We start from the raw sequence: 18,643 nt of genomic DNA, 5'->3' as shown, positions 1-18,643 counted from the left end.
CGCCTTATGAATAGATTGACTCTTTAACTTGCGAGTTGACAGTGTTTGATCTCCTCATAGTCGTGCCAACGTGACAACAGAAAGCAGCCGCGTTTACATGAATGCGACATTAGCGCATGGCGTTTCTTAGCGCATCGCGTTATTACATGCGACGGTGTTAACATCCGACCCATGTCCCTTCGTCGGTAGCAAGCCGGAACTTATTTTTGGTGAATGCGTTTTTCTTACGAGTGCAGGAAGGCACACGGCGGCAGTCGTCTCACACTATTCATTTCTCTCTCTCTCTCTCTATCTCTCTCTCTCTCTCTCCAGATTCGATACGCCAGCGTTTACAGGCACCGCATTAGTCGACTTTACCCGTCTCGATCTAACCTATCCTGGCGCATTAATGCGATTCCCCTTCCTTGTGCACTACCGCCGTATGAATGGATGCGATGCTTTCGAAATGCGGTGCTATGCGATGCATCACTTGTCGCATTCATGTGAACGGGACTAAGTAAATCGATTCCACAGCTGGTTGTTACTTATTTACTTCTCTCGCTCTCTTTCTCTCTCTCTTCTTTGGTTGCTCAACCTGCGCAGGCGGAGGTGATGGTGGAGGAAGTGCGTTCTGCTTTCATCGACGAAATCATAGAAATCGAGCGTCTCGAGAACTGGACAAAGCACATCCTCACCCTCAAGGCGAGTACGGGTCATTGTACGAGGCAAAATCCAAACGAGACCTGCGAGTGACTGACATGGCATTCCACGAGCCCTCTTTCTTTGAACTGCCAATTTTACGACTGACTAGGGAAACGCCGAGTATTGATAGGCTACGAGTTATTTTTGAAGGTGGATAGTTTTAAAACGCGCACTAGAAAAAAAAAATACTCACTCAGTGTAGACAAGCGTGTACAAGCAAGGATGCATGCACAACCTTTGAAATTCGTCTTTGCACGTACACAAACACGAATAACGAATTAGAGATCCGCGAAGGATGCGGAGATCAGAGTTTCCTTCTTAAACTTGTAGCCAGCATTGCGAAGTCAGTGACGGCGTAGTGACATTGTGAACCTCAAACCATTTTTTGTGCTTACAATTGCTACTCATTACAGCAAATATATCTATAAAAGTCGCCGTGTTGCCTTCTGAAAAGTTTCTAAGTTGCAGTGAACTTCTAAAATTTCAGAAACTAGCCTGCCACCTATTGTACTAAAGCAAACATAAGCACGTGACCTTATTTCCAAACTTAACTCGCATATATATGCGCTATTCGGTATAGGCTATCCCTGCAAAAATGGTGCCGTTATCAAGCTCATTGCTAGCGTGAGTGTCAGGCGGCGTAATAACGGCCAAAGCGGAAATGCTCTTATGCGTATGACATTTTTTTTCTGTTGCGGGGCCACTGCATGTTCATAAAAGAAGTGAACTAGGAGCCTGTAATACTTTATCCAAATTTGGCGCTTGAAATCACTTCAACGCGTTAATTATAGTCGCTGCGTCCTTAACAACAGTGATTCCCTATCAGCTGTGACGCTGTCTTCATTGTTTTATAGCTCCTAGAAACACAAGAAACTAGATGCAAAAGAAAAGAAAAGTCGCGAGAAAAAATGAATTTACACGCATATTGAGATTACGTCAGCCCGTCCTCGGTGGGTGTTCATTACAGAATAAACTTACTTAGCACCAACAAAGAGAAAGATGAGACGGGTACTCGACTCATAATAACTTATAACGTTCTTTTTTTTTCGCCCCCCAGGCCCAAAGTATTGGGGTACACACATTCTTCACGGCGGAGTCCTCAATCAACGTGTTCGTTAATGATGCGGCCAGAGAGGTGAGCTTTGTGCTTCATTAATAAAACGACATCTTCTTTTGTCTTCCTTTTTAGCGAGGTATTCATAGTATATTCTATTGCGCCCCGCCATTAACCATTGCCTCTGCCACCGTCTCATTCGTGAACGTGCCGCCCTGCCTCATTACACGAGCATGCAACACAAAAGTCAGGTCGTGGTCTTGTAATAATGCTACGCAAAATTTTTTGTACAAACTTAGCAAGCAGAATCGACTGCGTTGCTTAACAAATCATCCCCGTTATCACTCCAATCACAATCATTTGCGGCAATCATCTCATCAAAGGGCTCGGAGAAGATGTACAGCACGTTTACGGAATTCACTACAATTCAAACCCAACTATAACCAACAGTCTGACACGCTAAAAATTGCTCATCATAACAGGTAATTCGATGTACCGAAACATACGTGTAATTAAGCTAAATTAACTTTTGTGATGCGTTTGTTTGTGTATATTTCTTTATTTACAGTGCTAAAATAAGCAAATGATTCAATTCTTAAGAAGAAAACCAGCCTTGGCTGTGCTGCCTGCCGCTTGATACGCCTTTGATACACTTCTGACAGGTTTCCTAACATTCTCGTATGCACGTCGTAACTCCCTCAAACCCAGCATTCGTGGCACGAAAGCGGCACTACGGCACTGGTAGCGGGCGCCACGAGTTTCCGATACCCGACATCCAGTTCTTTGTGAGGGAGTTATTATTTGTTATTAATAGAGTTATTCCTGAGTCGAGGTTCGATTCTGTAATTTAGGCTGTATTGAGAACACTAACTAGGAGTGAGTGGGGACCCATTGCCGGCTCACGATTCGAAGCAAGATTTGCGTGGAAGGCAGCGTATATGTGCGCCTTCATCGTCGTCTCCGTTGGTGTTTCCTTTGATTTTATGCACTATATAATTATGCTGTGAACCCGCCGTGGTCGCTCAGTGGCTTTGGTGTTGGACTGCTGAGCACGAGGTCGCGGGATCGAATCCCGGCCACGGCGGCCGCATTTCGATGGGGGCGAAATGCGAAAGCACCCGTGTACTTAGACTTAGGTGCACGTTAAAGAACCCCTGGTGGTCTAAATTTCCGGAGGCCTCCACTACGGCGTGCCTGATAATCAAAGTGGTTTTGGCACGTAAAACCCCATAATTTAATTTTTAATTATTCTGTGGGTGCTCCAAGATTCCATGGACTACGCGATCTAGACAATCCGGAAACTTCAAGAATTGCGTCGCGCTCGCTGTAACAAATAACGTCTTGCTGCTGATAGCGATTTGGCTGTATATATAATTAAGAAATTAGAACACAGCAGATATTGTCACCTTGTATTGACAGTAATAACAATAAATTATGGGGTTTTGCGTGCCAAAACCACCTTCTGATTATGAGGCACGCCGTAGTGAATAATTCCGGAATAATTTCGACCGCCTGGTGTTCTTTGAAGTGCACTTAAATCTAAGTACACGGGTGTTTTCGCATCTCGCCCACCTCGAAATGCGGCCGCCGTGGCCGGGATACGATTGTGTTGACAGTGAAGGGCCACTGTAGCGAAACTGTGAATGACGAAACTAACTCTTCGTTGGGCGAACTTGTGCCCCTAAAAGCAAGTGACATTCAAAGCAAAGCGATAGCGGCGAACACAGTCAGCGGTCGCCGTAAATCTGATCAGCGGGTCAAGCGCGTCGCCTTTTATGCATGAGTCGGCGAAGGTTCTACAGTAATCGTTGGTGCCCGCGTGTCCTCTATAGAAAGCACTGCACAATTCGCGTCGCCCAAATAATTAAGGTTCGGTGAGAACAGACAACGGCTAGAACCACCGACAACATTCGAGACACTAACAATACATACAGGCGCGTGCAGCGCTGAGTGGTAACGTTTATCATTTCTCAGCCGGCGAAAAGCGGTCACCCGAGAAGGGTAAGCAAGAACACGTGTCAATATGGATAAGACCTCAAATAAGCCCAGAATATCTATCTCCTAGTTGAGGGGAATAAACGCGAGCGCCTCGAGCGGCTAGTCGTGCGGAAATTTTGCGTGCATTTGTGGGTTTCTTTCGTGCTCGCAAAAACACTTTTATATAGCGCGTATTGAGCAACAGAAGGCTGTATCGGGAGCTTTTCTTGTCGCTCTACAATTCTCTCATTGACACTTTTCATCCAGTTAGAATATCTGAGAAGTTAATTAATTAAGAGGAATTGCCTAATTAGACGGAATAAAAAAATAATAATTCGAGTTTCTCCAAGTGACGGCAAACAACGGTACCTTGGTTCTTTCCAGCTACGCGGCATTCACATATTCTAAAACTCTGCCTAAAGTTAGCTGTCACGCCCTGTATATATCTGGAGATCACTGGGAAAAGCATTCATATTTGCAGTGAATATTGTTGATTATGATGATGATGATGATGATGGTGGTGGTGGTGATGATGATGAATGTTGGGAAACCCAAAAGCCAAGCATGTAAGCGGCGGGAAAGCCGCATGGTCTACTTACACCCTGGCTGTAAAGCGACATAGCCCACGGCTTCTCGAAGCTTGTTTCGGGGCGCAGCTGCGAAATGTGTTTTCCCGCAGGCGCCGTCATATTTAGTCACGTGTGTAGTAGCGTTTGTCGGCGCGCCGTTTTCTTCATGTAATCATGATCATCATCATCATCAACAACAGTAATGATGATGAAGTCGAACACATACTTACCGATTTGAGTTTGGAGGATAATGAATGCTTGGATTGGTGTCAACTGATCTGATCATAAATGTAACGGTAAATCTATCACGTGTCTTCCAGATGCAACAACAGATAGCTTGGAAGAACAATCCCTTCGAGTACTTCCTCGCTGTCAGCGCTTTCGTGGCGAAAGATTGGGCGAATCCCATGCGCCACCCGCTGATAGAGCAAAGGTGAGAGACCGAGCGAGAAAACGTCCGGTGCATTATATATTCTAGTTAAGAACTTGTTTCGACGAATAACTTGCGCCCCCGAAATGTCCTTCTTTTCATTTATTTTCTTCTATTAATGTTCTGTACCTACCCTCCGCTCCTAATTGCTTTGGTGTTTCAATTAAAAATGTACCAGTAGCATACATCAAGTAATTGGCGATAATCTTAACTGTAACGCCACTGCATTTCTTTAGCGTACTTGTGGGACGAATATCTCGAAAGTGGTGCTGGTCTTAGAAGTTCTACTAAACAGACATCACTTATATACTTGCTTCCTAATAGTTAACTTGTGATTTTTTTTTTATTCAGCCGACGTGGCATTGCAATTAGCCGAGCGAGTAACGTTCGTTTCTTGCCGTAACCTTTCTGAACAAGCCTGAAAGCGCTGTAGGCTCTATGCGATATTTTTCCAATTAGCTATAGAATTAAAGTAAATTCGCATAATATTATTCTTACCTTGCTTCGAAACGCCTTTGTCATGTATAACTTACTCTTAGTTCTTGTTTTTTTTTCTTACTACACGCGTTCATGATTATTTCACTCGATAATCACTATTTTAACGCGATAGCGTTAACGAGCGCGTGTCGCAGAAAACATGGCCTCAGACATAGCGAAAGGCGAAAAGAATTTCGAAGCAAATTCCAAACCACGCATACCCAACCACTTCTCTACCACCAAAGTTTCTCATAGCTTGTCTTTCATTCTTTACAAAGTTATTCCTCAGAATTTTGAGAACGGCAGCCCACAAACAAATCTAATGGAAAAAGACACCGACAGTGTATGTCCTTTATGTTAGCTCTTCTCAGAGTGAAATATTAAAAGTGAGAAACAATAACGGGAGATCTACCGCCGGAAGAGGCCGCGTTTCTGTCAAAAAGCTCGCCTTCGTGCATAGCGCTCGCAGCCAGCGTTTCCCGGTAAACGTTACGGTTACATAAGCTGCAGTTGCCGGGAAGCATGAAAAGAAGTAAGGGGTCTTTGAACGCTATCGCGTTCCGCTCTTAAAGGCGAAGCTTAAGCGTGCTCCAAATTTTTATGACCCTTTTTACTTCACCCGTGCATTTTTTTTTCTGTTCTGACTACGCCCGAGTGCCCCCGCCGTGGTTGCTTAGTGGCTTTAGTGTTGCCTTGCTAAGCACGGAGGTGGCGGAATCAAATGCCGGCCACAGCGGCCGTATTTCTATGGGGGGGGGGGGGGTGAAATGTGAAAGCACCCGCCTATTCATATTCATGTGCGCATTAAAAGAACCCCAAGTGGTCCAAATTATTCCGGAGTCCTTCACTACGGCCTGCCTCATAATCAGATCGTGGTTGTGGCGCAGAGGATGTTGCGGAAGTGAAAAACGTCGGACTACTAGTGTCTTGTGAAACACTTCGCCAGGTTTTCGCCACTTCTCAGCGCAAGGTTCCTTTTTCCTCGTTTGTTTGAGTAAGAATACAGAAATGAGTAGGCGCTATATTCAGCGGCCGCGGATACTTTGCAACGTAGTTCCACCATCCTGAAGTCATCGTAGAACAAGGAGAAAGCATGCGAAAACAGTGGCACAGCTGGTATGGCGCGTACGACCTTTCCAAATTCCGTACAAAAGATTTTTCAGTTCCCTTTTTTAGCAATATACCGGATGTTTCACCGAACACCTCCACATGTTTTTTCACATTATTTTTCTTTACTTGCATCTGAAAGATAGAACAACTCTAGTCTGTGAGCTGCTCTACTCGAAGAGGCGAACATCACTTGCGCAAACAATTGAAATGCCTGATCGACTAAATAACAAAAACGCACTAATTAGGTTTTCAACTAATTACCCTATGTTGCACTTACTGTAATTTACAAATTCTGTCCGGGAAGTTCGCAAGGCGGATCCGCTTGGAAAGTACTCACCAGGATGAGACCCGTTTCCAGATGTTAATTCCCGAAATTTGCGGAGAAATGCGTCCGCGTTCCAGTTACTTTCGTGCTTCAATGCATAAAGCGTCGTCCTGTTAAGAAAGCAAGTGAAGCGACAGCGCATTTTTAACGCAAGTTTGACGGCGCATGTCTCGTAAATGGCGGCTTCCACACAATTCTTTTAAAGTGTATATGCCGTACACTCTCATTCTCTAGAATTTGTAAATTGCAATATGTCGTAAAATAATTAGTTAGAAAACTGAATAAGTGACTTCTTGTTAATTAGTCGTTTATGCATTTAAATTTTTACGCAAGTAATGCCGCCTCTTCGAGAAAGAAGAGCTCGAGCACGAGAACTGTGGTATCTGTCACAGTAAATTTCTAAAAATTTTGAAATTGGTTTTGCTGCCTGCTGTGCCGCTCAAGCCCTCAGTGGCTTTTGTAGGCCCGAATAAGTGTATTGCATCTATTGGTGGCAATAATGTATTATTATTATTATTATTATTATTATTATTATTATTATTATTATTATTATTATTATTATTATTATTATTATTATTATTATTATTGAACACCCTGTATTAGCGACGTATTGAGCCTATCCGACGTCTGAAGGTAAAATGGTTTTGTGATCCACGAGACGCATGGTGGAGTGTCACGGGAATATGCCGACTTTGGTAGGATCAGATCAACCTTCAAATCATTGCAGCACATGCGACTGCGCACCAGTTTTTGAAAGCACATGTACGACTGACGTTTGACTTAGTCGAGATGTCAGCGGTCAAGGAGCATGCAGGAAGCATGCGCGACTTTCTTAGCAAATATGTACAAAGATACGGCAGCCATACGTTAATTCTTCGTGCGACACGCACGAGAATACCGATCCAGAAAAGGGTGAGGCGAGGAGACACCGTCTCTCCAATGCTATTTACTGCACGTTTCGTTGAAGTACTCAGTTTATTAGACTGGGAAGCTTTAGACCATATCGACAACCTGCGGTTTGCCGATGACATTGTTCTGCTCAGCAACGCTGGAGATGATTTGCAAGAAATTAGTAAGGACCTTCACGGAGAAAGCGTGAGGTACACACATGGGGATTCATATGAAGCAGACCAAGTTAGTGTTCAATAGCCTGGCTAGAGAGCTAGAACTTGTGATTCACAGTCGGCCCCTTGAATCAGCGCAGTACGTTCATCCATGCCAATTAGTTACTGATGACCCTTACCTTTAGAAGTAAACTTGCACAATACAATTGGTTGCAGCTCATACGATGTACAGTGTCAAGTAAAGACCGGCAGCTTACCACAGTCGTTGAAAAAACACTTTTCAATCATTGCATTCTACCGATACGAGCTAATGGGCAGAAACTTGGAGGTTGACAAAGAATCTCGAGAACAAGTTATGGACAACGCAAAGAGCGATGGAACGAAAAATGATAGGCGTAATGTTAAGAGACATATAGACGGCGGCGTGGATTAGGGAGCGAACCGCGGTAGGCGCGATGTGCCAATTGACATTAAGAAGGAGAAATGTAGTTGGACAGGACACGTAAGGCGTAGGGAAAATAACCGCTGGTCTGTTAGACTTGCAGAACAGGAGCTCAGGGAGGGTAGACGTAGTCGGGGACGGACGAGAGCCACGTGGTCGTGATGAAATCAGGAAATTTGCATGCGAAAGGTGGTGCCAGCAGGCATAAGGCAGGGGTGTTCGGATATCGCTGAGGGAGGGCTTTGTCCTGACGTTAGCACAAATAGGATGATAATGATGATGACGATGATGGTGTAATTGTCAACTATTACGCAGAGAAAAGCAGATCAAAATTTGAAGCAGAATTCTGCGCTCGCGCCCCTCCTATCATTCTGTAAAAAAAAAAAAAGAAACATAAGTGATGCACTAACTCAGCCAAAAGCCGTATGAGCCGCAACCGCGATTAGTAGGGAACTTATATTGTTTTAACTTTATTTTGATTTTTCTTTTAATTATCTCTTGCATCACTGTTTTTGAGCACATACAGCCTGCTTCTTATCATTTTCAGCGCCCGTTTAGCCTTCTTTAATGTGCGATTACCGTTCTTTAGGGCTGTAAATATATCTGAACACGGGACATTTATTGACCACCTGTTGCTTTAGTCTTCCAGAAATACGCATTGGTGTGTGTGAGAACGCGCTCGCGAGCAGCGCTTCAAACGAACGAATGTATTTCATTATTATATTTACCTAGCCTTTTCTTTCCTTCTTTATTTTTTGTAGTTCTACATGCGCTTAATTTTCACAACTCGAGGTTCTAGTGTTGTAATGCGGATACCAGAAGATGGAACAATGGTACATCACTCTCTTCAAAGAAATTATTTTCTTTTTGTTGCTATTCGCTTGAGAGACTGCCTATATTTGAATTCTTTTCGCCTTTTTCTCTGTCCTCTTGTAAGAATTGAAAGGCTTACAAAACGGACTTAACGGTTGTGTTAAAGAATGCATTTTCGTCCCTTCTCTCGGTGTCAAGATGTGTGTTTCCATATGTAGAATGTAAGTTACTACGCATGGGCGATGCGTTAATTTTATTTAGAAGTAATCCTCAAAGGAGCGCTAAACACATATTGATCTGCTATAAACTGTCGTGGTAGGCATTCTTGTCTACCTTTTAGAACGTGTGTTGCTCCTTTTGAAGGACAGTTGTAAGATTACAGTGGAAAAAGAAAACGTACTTAACTAGAAAAATAGCTTAATGAGTCTAACATAAATCTACAATTAATTCGTCCCGGATTTTTTACGCAAAAATGACTCTTTTTCTATATGCGCTGCTCATTTGCTATCGCGTGGCAAAAGTAAGTAAAGCCATAGGCTTAAATGAAGTATTATCCATGTCCTCCTTCTTTCTTCTTCTTCGAGCATTTATCCAACCACATTTGACCCGCGTACTGCCTTCCAACCTGGAGACACCTCGATCCGCTCCTAATTAAGTCGCGAATTGTTTGACGACAGTCGTCAATTGCATACCCTCGATTTTAAATAGTTCGACGAAGAGGCTGACCCTGAGAAGCTTAAATGTTAAATTCTTCAGCCAGAAGCACGCCTCTATTGATACCCAACGAAGCTTTCCTGAAGCTTCAATTATTCTTAACCGTGTGTCTCGCCGGGTAGAAATCCGTGTTGGTTCTCATTTATCTTACATTTGCGAGCAGTGCGTAGAGCTCGAAGAGGCGTATTTTTGTATTATGCTCCGCAGTAGTGAAAGAGATAAAACAAGAACGTCACTACCTTATCACAGCTCTACTACAATGGAACATTGTATCGGCTTAATTGCTGCATACAGGCTGTTTCATGTAATATGAGTCAAAATTTAAGAACATGCAAATGCTACGTAGCCGGACAGGACGAAAGTAGTGTTGCTTGCCGTCGCTTGGAGATACTCAGATTAACTTTTGCATTCCGCCTAATTACATAATCAGCCTTAATTCATTATTCAACTTCTCAATTATTACAATTAGATTAGAAGTGTCAATGAGAGAATTGTAGAGCAACATGAAAAACTCCCAATGCAGCTTTAGGCTGTTCTACAATTTTCTCATTGGCACTTTTCTTCTAATTATAATAGTTGAGAAAGTTCTTTCTTTAAATTAAGCAAGAATACTGATGTAATTAGGCGGAATGCAAAAAATAATCTGAGTATCTCGGCAAACAACATTACCTTAGCTCGGTCCAGCTACGTCGCATTTTCATATTTTTAAAGTTCGGCGCAAGTCACGTGAAACACCCTGTATAAACCTCGAGTGAAAACAGTGCAGTGGAACGTGGATGAAAGAACGCACACAGACTACTGCGTTCGTCTGTGTCGTGTCTCTGGCTCCCTATGGCCACGTTTATGCTACACTGGTTTCTCTTTATTTAATTATTATTGGTACTATTATTTTAATTTCTTTTTCTCAGTTTTCTAGCTGTCATAGTAGCGAAATTGAGTTGTCAAAGCCACGCAAACCAACCGCGCTCTTTATAGCACGTTTTGAAAGTTGCCGTCATAATTTCAGGAGAGGGCTTTCGCTTTTTGACTCGGACTGCGAGTTCAACCCCCAACGGAACGTTGTAGGTAAGGTCATTCATCAATGCAACATCGCTTCACCTGTACAAATATATAATGCAGCTATCGTCAGTCTACCGTATTAGAGGGTGCCATTTTGTCTGATATCTCTATCTTCTAACTGCGTGACTATTCGTGTGATTCGCATCACTCGAGGAGGCACAGTGCACCACTGCGCGCACAGAAATACAAGTGCTAATCAAGGAACGTTTATGTTACAAATAACACGTACCGGAAGCTCGTTGAGTAAACATATTTAATGTAGGGACTATTTCTGAAACGCGTAAGCAATAAAACGCAATAAGGTCCTTTTGGTTACCCACGCGATCTGTAGCGTTTCCGTATTGTTCATGGAACAGCAGAACAAGTGCTACCCACTTTCGGGCACTCATTTTGAGCACCAATTTTTGAGCACATAGGTAAGGCGTAAATGTATCGTTAAAAGCAACTGACAGTGTTACAGCCTTTGATGAACCTTTAATTTTCAGCTGTCGTACGCTCGAATTTTCGAGTTCAGTACATGAAAAACTTTACTGCTAGATGGTTTTCCCACTGTACTCTTGTACTGCAATGAAACTTTAAGAGAGAGTGTATGGTATAGTCAAGTTAAAGACAGGTATAAACATTACGTTTATCGCTTTTTTGTCTTTGCATGCCGCTACCGGACAGTGGTTCCGCTAGCCATGTTCAACTTTTCCATGCCGACATCAATGTGGGAAAGGTGCGTAATACTCTTTCGATGAAACTTTTATGAAGAAATAAGTGCGCTTGAATTGAACTGGTCGTAGTGGAACTGAGCTTCAAGTTATTTGCTGCCATAAAAAAGGAAGAGCATAACGTTTCTCTCACACTTCATGCCCTTAATATTAATTCCCGAGACTGTTGGCACCGTTGAAAGAACACACATAACACTTTCGCGGTAGCCTGGCGGCTGCGGCGTTGCGCTGCTAAACGCGAGGTTGCGGGTTCGGTCCAGGCCCCGACGACCGCGTTCCGAGGAAGGTCGAACTCAAAATCGCTTGTTTGCCATGCACAGATGAAAGGTAAAGAACACCAGGTGGTCAGAGTTATTCCGCAGTGCCACACTACGGCATGTTTCATAAACAAATCGAGGTTGTGGCATGTAATACCCCAGAATTCATTTATTTGCTTGTTAGTGCGACAGCAATTATGCGGACACTCCAGGCGAATTTTTGTTACCTGCGTCGGCGTTGGCGTCGCCGTGAGATCGCGTCTGAAGTCCAACTGCGATGTGATCGCGGCCGGGCGCCGTGTGCTGTAGACCGGAGGGAAAACGTGCGAGGGTTAGCCGAGAAGGATGGCGGTCGGCGAGGCGGCATCTTCACACGCACGCAATAAGGGGTGGGGGGGGAAGGGGAGGGAGAAGGGGGCACGTTAGTGCGCATCTGCTCTTCTACTCTGGCTGGGGCGCCTGAACGCGGCCGCCCACGACCTATTTCATAGGCAGTCTGCTATGAACTCTAAGGTATCTGACCAGAGATAGCTGATGGCTTCTTGCGCGCTGTGTTTTCGCGCGCCTAGTATGCGTTCAACCGAGAGGGAGCACGAAGGGGAATTCGCTCGCCGCCGCTGCCGCTCATCGCGCCAGCCTTCTGACAGTGAGTACTGTCGGCGGTCATCGAATGAGATGTGTTCACGTCTGCCTGTGCGCGTGTGACACCGTGTCCGCTAATTAAGTTAGTAAGCGAATGTTTTACAGCACTTTATGCAGCTAACACAACTAGTAACATTACTGCGTATAGCTGCCACAAATTTGCTGTCGCAATCGACGCACTGCGACTTTATTTATTTATTTATTTATTTATTTATTTATTTACTTATTTATTTATTTATTTATTCGTTACATCACAGGTACCAATTTGCAACATTGCGTGAAGAGGTGCTGCAGAAAATTTGAATATGCAGTTTCCTTAAATTGGGTACACTAATAACTGAAGCAACTGAAGAACGGGCATCAAAATCAATGTAATATAATTACCGAATAAAATTAGAAGATTAAGTCAGAGCTTTAGAAGTGTGTGCATAGTAGATATAAAAATGTGTAAAATCATATTGACTGGCCGAAAATAACGCTATCTGCATTGAGGAGCAAAGCATGTTCTTTTGTACGAATGTATCTAAAGAAAAATAATCGCAACAAATATAACTTTTTAGGTTACGTTAGTGTATAATAGCTACCAGAAAATTCATTATTTTTAACCTAAAATAAACCTCGTTTTCACAAGCAAGCTACTTATTTGGTTTCGTAATTCTTTTTGCTATCTGATATAATGACACTCTTCTTTTGCTGGCGCCTTCCAGGATGTTCCACATACCCAGAATAGGCACTCGGCTTTCCGCCTGTCTCTTCAGGGCGACCTTTTCATGTGAGACCCTTAGTGTACTTAATTACGATTACTCGATATAATGCGGTTATTTCCTTTTTATTCCTGTGTGCGTGTGTGTGTGCGTGTGCGTGTGTGTGTGTGTCATAAAAGTACAAATTAATATTGCTATGGAACAGACCAATGATACGAAAATTAAACAGTAATACAGAATGAGAGCAACTTCGAGTATTATGTAACCTAGCGTAGCTAAGGTTCTAGTGGATGTGTTTTAATCAGAAAAGTAAGCACTAGAGAGGAAGGGAAAAATACAAAGAAAATGCAAGGTCAAAGTAAATATCAATTCATACGTCATTTCAGAGTGACCCCTCATTCCGGAAAGCTCTCTCTCTCTCTTTCTCTCTCTTTATTTCTTTTTTTCAGTTAACCATCCCACCGATGTAGTCCCGATGGAGCATGCCTCGATGAACCTCAATCATACCCTGAATTGCCTGACCCCGCACTACCAGAATAAAAGCGAGGTACTCTGCACCGTCTTCCTCTTTCTTTTCTTTTCGTATTTTGCACGTCGTCGTACGTACTGTTCAATTGCCAGCGTTACTTGTTCCGATTCACTGAATGTACATGAATTGCGGCAACGTAAAATTTGCTGCGTGAGATTAGCGGGAGAGTGCATTCCACAGATCGAAAGAGAATGTAAGAATTGTTTTTTGGTTCGGGCGTGCGGGTAAATAGTGCGGTGATAAAGACGGTCGTCTGGAACCCGCGAGCCGCGTTCTCTGGACGGCGGTGGCGACATTAGCGATAGCACGTGGTGGAAATTGGCTAGATGTGAGCATGCACGGCTTCATTTCCGAGATTTTCTTTCTCGCTCTGCTGGTCGCGTCACGTTCTGCCGGCTGTCCGGCGAAACTTGACGTGTGTACCGCCCCAAACGGCCCGAAAGTGCAGTTGCGTTCCGGATCGTCTCTTTCCTGAAATCAGTCGTATGCTTACCTTGCCCGTTCGCGTGAACTTCCACTACCTCACCTCTTGCTTTCAGCCATCTGCGCCTTGCGATGAGCAGCTGCTTCAGCGCCCAATCTGAGCAACAAGTTGGTGTTGTGATTCAGTCTGGCGTTCGTGGTTCGGACTCAGGCGTCATACAGATGGCCGCTTGCGCACGCACCCGGAGCGCCTAGAGCATGGTAGCTGGCCTGTTGATATACCGGGCGTCGCACTAAGCTGGCTAAGCGGAGCTGCGCCGTCTTTCGTCTGTATCGCCGAGAACTGCTTGTTGGGGAAGAAGTGAGGTCTCGAGGTCGAAGGAAACGAGAAACGGGTTTATTTTACGCATTTACATTTTACAAGTCGCAATGATCCATGGATATGGGAGCACACTCCGTGTCGGAACGCACCACATGTCAGCACACGCACTGCACCAAAGAGGCTCGCTTATAAGCCAGGGAATGTGATGAGTGCGTCTGGGCCAATCATAATGGTCGAACGGCTCGCGAAATTCCACCCTTTCACGTCGCGCCATGCCGCCGGGCTCCGCCTCCGATGTTGCGCGATCGCCTTCACATACGTCACAACCACGTGGCAATTAACCGGAAGTCGACGCAGTTCCCACGGCAGGGCTCCACGTTGGCCCCTTGCACCAATTAGTGGGCTCTCCGTGGCGGTCCGCTTTCAGCGCGTTGAGATGCCTCGTCTTGACTGTTGTTACCGCTTCTTCAGAATACGGCGGTCGCTGTCCCCTCGAAGGGCGCTTCCTTGTTGACCCGTAAAAAAGTCGGCGCCGGGCTCTGACGCCGTGCAGGCGGGCGCTGGTCAAATGGTCGCTTGTGGGAAGCATCCAAGGAATGCCCACTGCCGTCCTGAGACCTAACACTGGCCATACACTGTCGGCAACAGCATCAGAAACGTGCTGTCGGCGTGCAACGTGCATCTATAGTTGGGAAACGTGTTCTCAACGAGCGCTAATGACTTGTTGGCCAGCAGTTCGGCAACGACCTGCCTTACCAAAAAAAAAAAATGAATTCCACAACGCTCTAGTGGCCTCGGCATACATCTGCGTAATATTAAAAGCCGCAAAGGAACGTTTTTATGGTTTAAAACAATTTAAAAACAGCGTCAAGCGCATGGTTTTTCAGCATATCCATGGACACTATTACGTGGGAGGACAGTCAACTTTTCTGTATGTTTTCTTACTTAAAGCAAAGCTTTCCTTCCCTACATCCACGAGGTTTAGCGAGGAGGCTCTTCAGTCTCTCATTAAATAATCTGGACCTCTCCTGAAGGCAGCGCGATAGGTAGTGCTTGAAACGTGCCAGACATGACGTGTTTTCTGTGGTGCAGTCGCTTCTGGCAGTTGCAGCCCGCAAAAGCACAGGCTTTGAGAGCTGTTTCCATTACCCTAAGACAACCGGCGCTGGGTCACCGACTTGGGCACCAGACTCAGTAAATTAGGCCGATTCCCAAAGATGATGTAATCAGACCTGGGCCGACCCCGGAGACTGTGGAATAGAAAGTTTGGCCATTTCCAAAGTTGGCGTAATAAAATTTAAGTCGATCCCGGAGACTGTTTTCAAGAGAAGCGACGAAGTGAGCCGGACTTGACACCAGCGCGCCATATGTGTCGTTATTGTGGTTTGTAACGCGAGCTTATCTTGGAGGCACTGTAATCTTGATCATCTTGATAACACAAAAGAATCACGTTCGCTCTGATGTATCATGTGAATCTATCTTCTTCGCCTTTTGTTTGGAATTTGGCGTTGATGTTTACCACGTAGCCGACTGGCGTGGATAAACGCTTACATAAGTTTGAAACATAATTGCACTCATCCTGTGGCTCTTTGCGTAGCGTGTAATTGAAATGATTCAACATTGAAGTATCGCTTAACTAATATCCCAACAAAAATGTTAGATCGGCCGTAACTTCTTTTCCTGCTGAGTAGATGAGTCTTCGACTACTCATCAAATTGAGCTTCAAAGGAAGGGAAGTGCTTTTGAACGAGTACAGGGGTATGATGAAATTTTCAGCCGTAGTATGAGCATGGCAGACGTGAGGCAGGGTTTACTGGATATCGCTGGGGAGACTCCTTCGTACTCTAGTGGGCGTAAAATAGACTGATATGATACTGTACGCAGATACACTGCTCACTCGCTGCATGCCAGATCACTTCGTCAAATTAACGACTTCGGGTTCTTGACGGGCGCAAAGAGCGTGAGCCTTCCCTACAGCGCGCTTCTCGCAAATACATACACCACTCGTGCTGGGTTAAACTGACTATGGCGTTCCGTTCCTGGACACCGAGGTCGCGGCTTCGAATTCTGGCCACAGCAGCCGCGCTCTGACGGGGGCCCAGTAGAAGCATGGAAATGTTCGTGTACTGTGCCTTTGGTGCATGGCCACGATCCCCAGTCAGTCCAAACAATTATTCCGCTGCTCCCCAACCGGCTGTCCCTCAAATTAGCCTATGTGTTACTTTAAGTTATTAAACCCTCTGACAAAGCAAATATAGAAATTTCTGCAACTGGGTGCTCTCAATTTGTCGCCTGACAATGCTGGAGTACAATGCGTGGCGTCTGCCACTCATCTAGTGCCGCTGAATGTCTCATTGTCATGCTGTCAGCCCTGTACCAATAATGCTGCCTTAATGAGGCGGCTATATGTAACACACCAAATGTTTTCTGAACACGAGCCGAATATTGTACCCTACAAGCGCAGATCACCTCTTTGCTATCAAGGCTGATTGTGCGGATAACGTAGGGAAAAAGTAACTGGAAGTGTTATAGCGCATCCCCGCCATCGTCTACAGAGCTTCTTCCACGGCAACTCACTCACTTACTAAAAGTTATCTCTCTTGCGGAAACGCACCGTATTTAGCGGTGTAAATCTGTAAAACTTATAGTACTGAATTGTTCGGACATAATGTTGTTTCTATTAAAGGGAAAATGAGACGTCCACCCAATCGTAGCAATTGTAACTAAGGTAACCCATACGGGTTCCTCGAAATAAAGGCCTCGTTCCTCGAAGAATAAAATTCCTCGAAGACAAGTTCGACTTCGCCCTGCCATCTGCTAGCCGCCTGGTTAGCTCAGATAGTAGAGCGGCTGCCCCGGACTGGCGCTGGTCCCGGGTTCGAGTCCCAGACCAGGACAATATTTCTTCAACTGTGAGGCCGTCATTTCATGGAACCCGCCCGTATGGGTTTCTTTTGTAGCAATTGCTACGATTGGGCGGACGTCTCATTCTCCCTTTAATAATTACTTCTCTCGACCTTGCTTGTTTCCACAGAACTATAACGTCAAATAATGTTGTTTCGTGCAGACTTCATCTAGTATTATACGTCTTGGCTCGACTGCATCGCAGTCAGTCGAAGAATAAATGTTCGAGCCTTAACTCTGCGTATATTTCTTGCCTAAATGCAATGAAATATGTATTTAAAGAACTACTCTTTCTAAATACCCTCTGGCAAAGCTACCTGCTTCCTGTCAAAGCTTGCACTGTCCATATACCGCACACGACAGCCACTGAGCTTGCACTAATAAGTAGATAATTTACTTGCAGGCGACATCGGACTTTCAAAAAGTGGAAGATTTCACTGCAGTCAACGCGGCGTACGAGGTAATCTTACCTATATATATTACATTACAACACCAGGGAAAACGGGGGGAAGGCGAGAGACGGAAATTCAAGACGATGAGCAAAACGAGAAGAAGGTGAAAGCGGAGGCCAACGTTTCGGCAAATGAACTTGTCTTTTGGACATGTCGCCTTGAAAAAGAAAAGTCCACTTGTCGAAACGTTGGCTCCCGCATTTCACCTTGTTCTCGTTTTGCTCATCGTATATAACAAGACCAGGCGTCACATGTTCCTTGCAGCGTCAAACTGTGTGATATAACTACCGAATATACGGCGACAAGCACCAATCAGAAGCTTGTGCCATAAAAGACGATTCGGAGCCCATTACGCGAAGTTCAATGCGAAGGCTTTCAAGCGAAGCTGTCATTGCGCCTACCTTCCTGAGCTTTGGCGCGTCGTCTGGCTACCCGGGTATTTTGCCTGATAAACACAAACTGTCGCTCAATAAGAAAAGCTATCTGTCCGATGGTGGATTTCCAACCAGGGTCACGAGTACTAGTAATACAATAGTATAACTACTATTCCACAGAGCTAAAGATGCAATGAAAGAATAAAGAAAGCCGAGGACACCTAAGCACTTCTTATGACTTCTGAATGTGAAAGCATTAATGTCCAATTGAACGACGCTGAGCAGACCTTCTAGTTTTGCGCTGCAGGTAATGTACCACAGCGGTACGTGCTACCCGAGCCAGCAGGTAACAGCAGCCTGCAATGCCAACGTCGCATGCCACCCACTCGGCGATGCCCATCGGGCGACGCGTCGCGGCGATGCCTTCTCCCCTGACGCAACATTTGGCGCGCTAATGAGGCAGCAGGTGTGCCCTCTCGCCCGCTCTGCCAACGCCTCTTAGGTAGCACAAGGCATGTGCCCTTCGATCCATGACGTCATGCTACCTTGCCCGACTGCCATTAGAATCTAACGGGGATGCTCCCGAGTAAGCCGCGGTGACTTTAGCC

At 44.9% G+C, this 18,643-nt stretch overlaps 1 protein-coding gene across 1 annotated transcript in view; it reads left to right on the top strand.

Annotated features, from left to right (window-relative positions):
- Window positions 1-587: 587 nt before the first annotated feature.
- The window catches only part of LOC126540368 (uncharacterized), a 36,810-nt gene continuing 18,754 nt past the window's right edge, over window positions 588-18,643 (top strand). The window contains exons 1-8 of the mRNA XM_050187169.3: window positions 588-681; window positions 1,739-1,816; window positions 4,602-4,714; window positions 10,663-10,721; window positions 11,382-11,433; window positions 13,035-13,099; window positions 13,481-13,578; window positions 17,613-17,669. Of these exons, the coding sequence (XP_050043126.3) occupies window positions 592-681; window positions 1,739-1,816; window positions 4,602-4,714; window positions 10,663-10,721; window positions 11,382-11,433; window positions 13,035-13,099; window positions 13,481-13,578; window positions 17,613-17,669 (612 nt within the window). The 5' untranslated portion in view covers window positions 588-591. The remainder of the gene's footprint in view (window positions 682-1,738; window positions 1,817-4,601; window positions 4,715-10,662; window positions 10,722-11,381; window positions 11,434-13,034; window positions 13,100-13,480; window positions 13,579-17,612; window positions 17,670-18,643) is intronic.

Source organism: Dermacentor andersoni, chromosome 2, assembly GCF_023375885.2.
Source record: "Dermacentor andersoni chromosome 2, qqDerAnde1_hic_scaffold, whole genome shotgun sequence".
In the NCBI taxonomy this organism is placed as follows: Eukaryota; Metazoa; Arthropoda; class Arachnida; order Ixodida; family Ixodidae; genus Dermacentor; species Dermacentor andersoni.
Note: the sequence above shows the minus strand (reverse complement) of the source record. Positions and strands in the feature narration are given on the sequence as shown.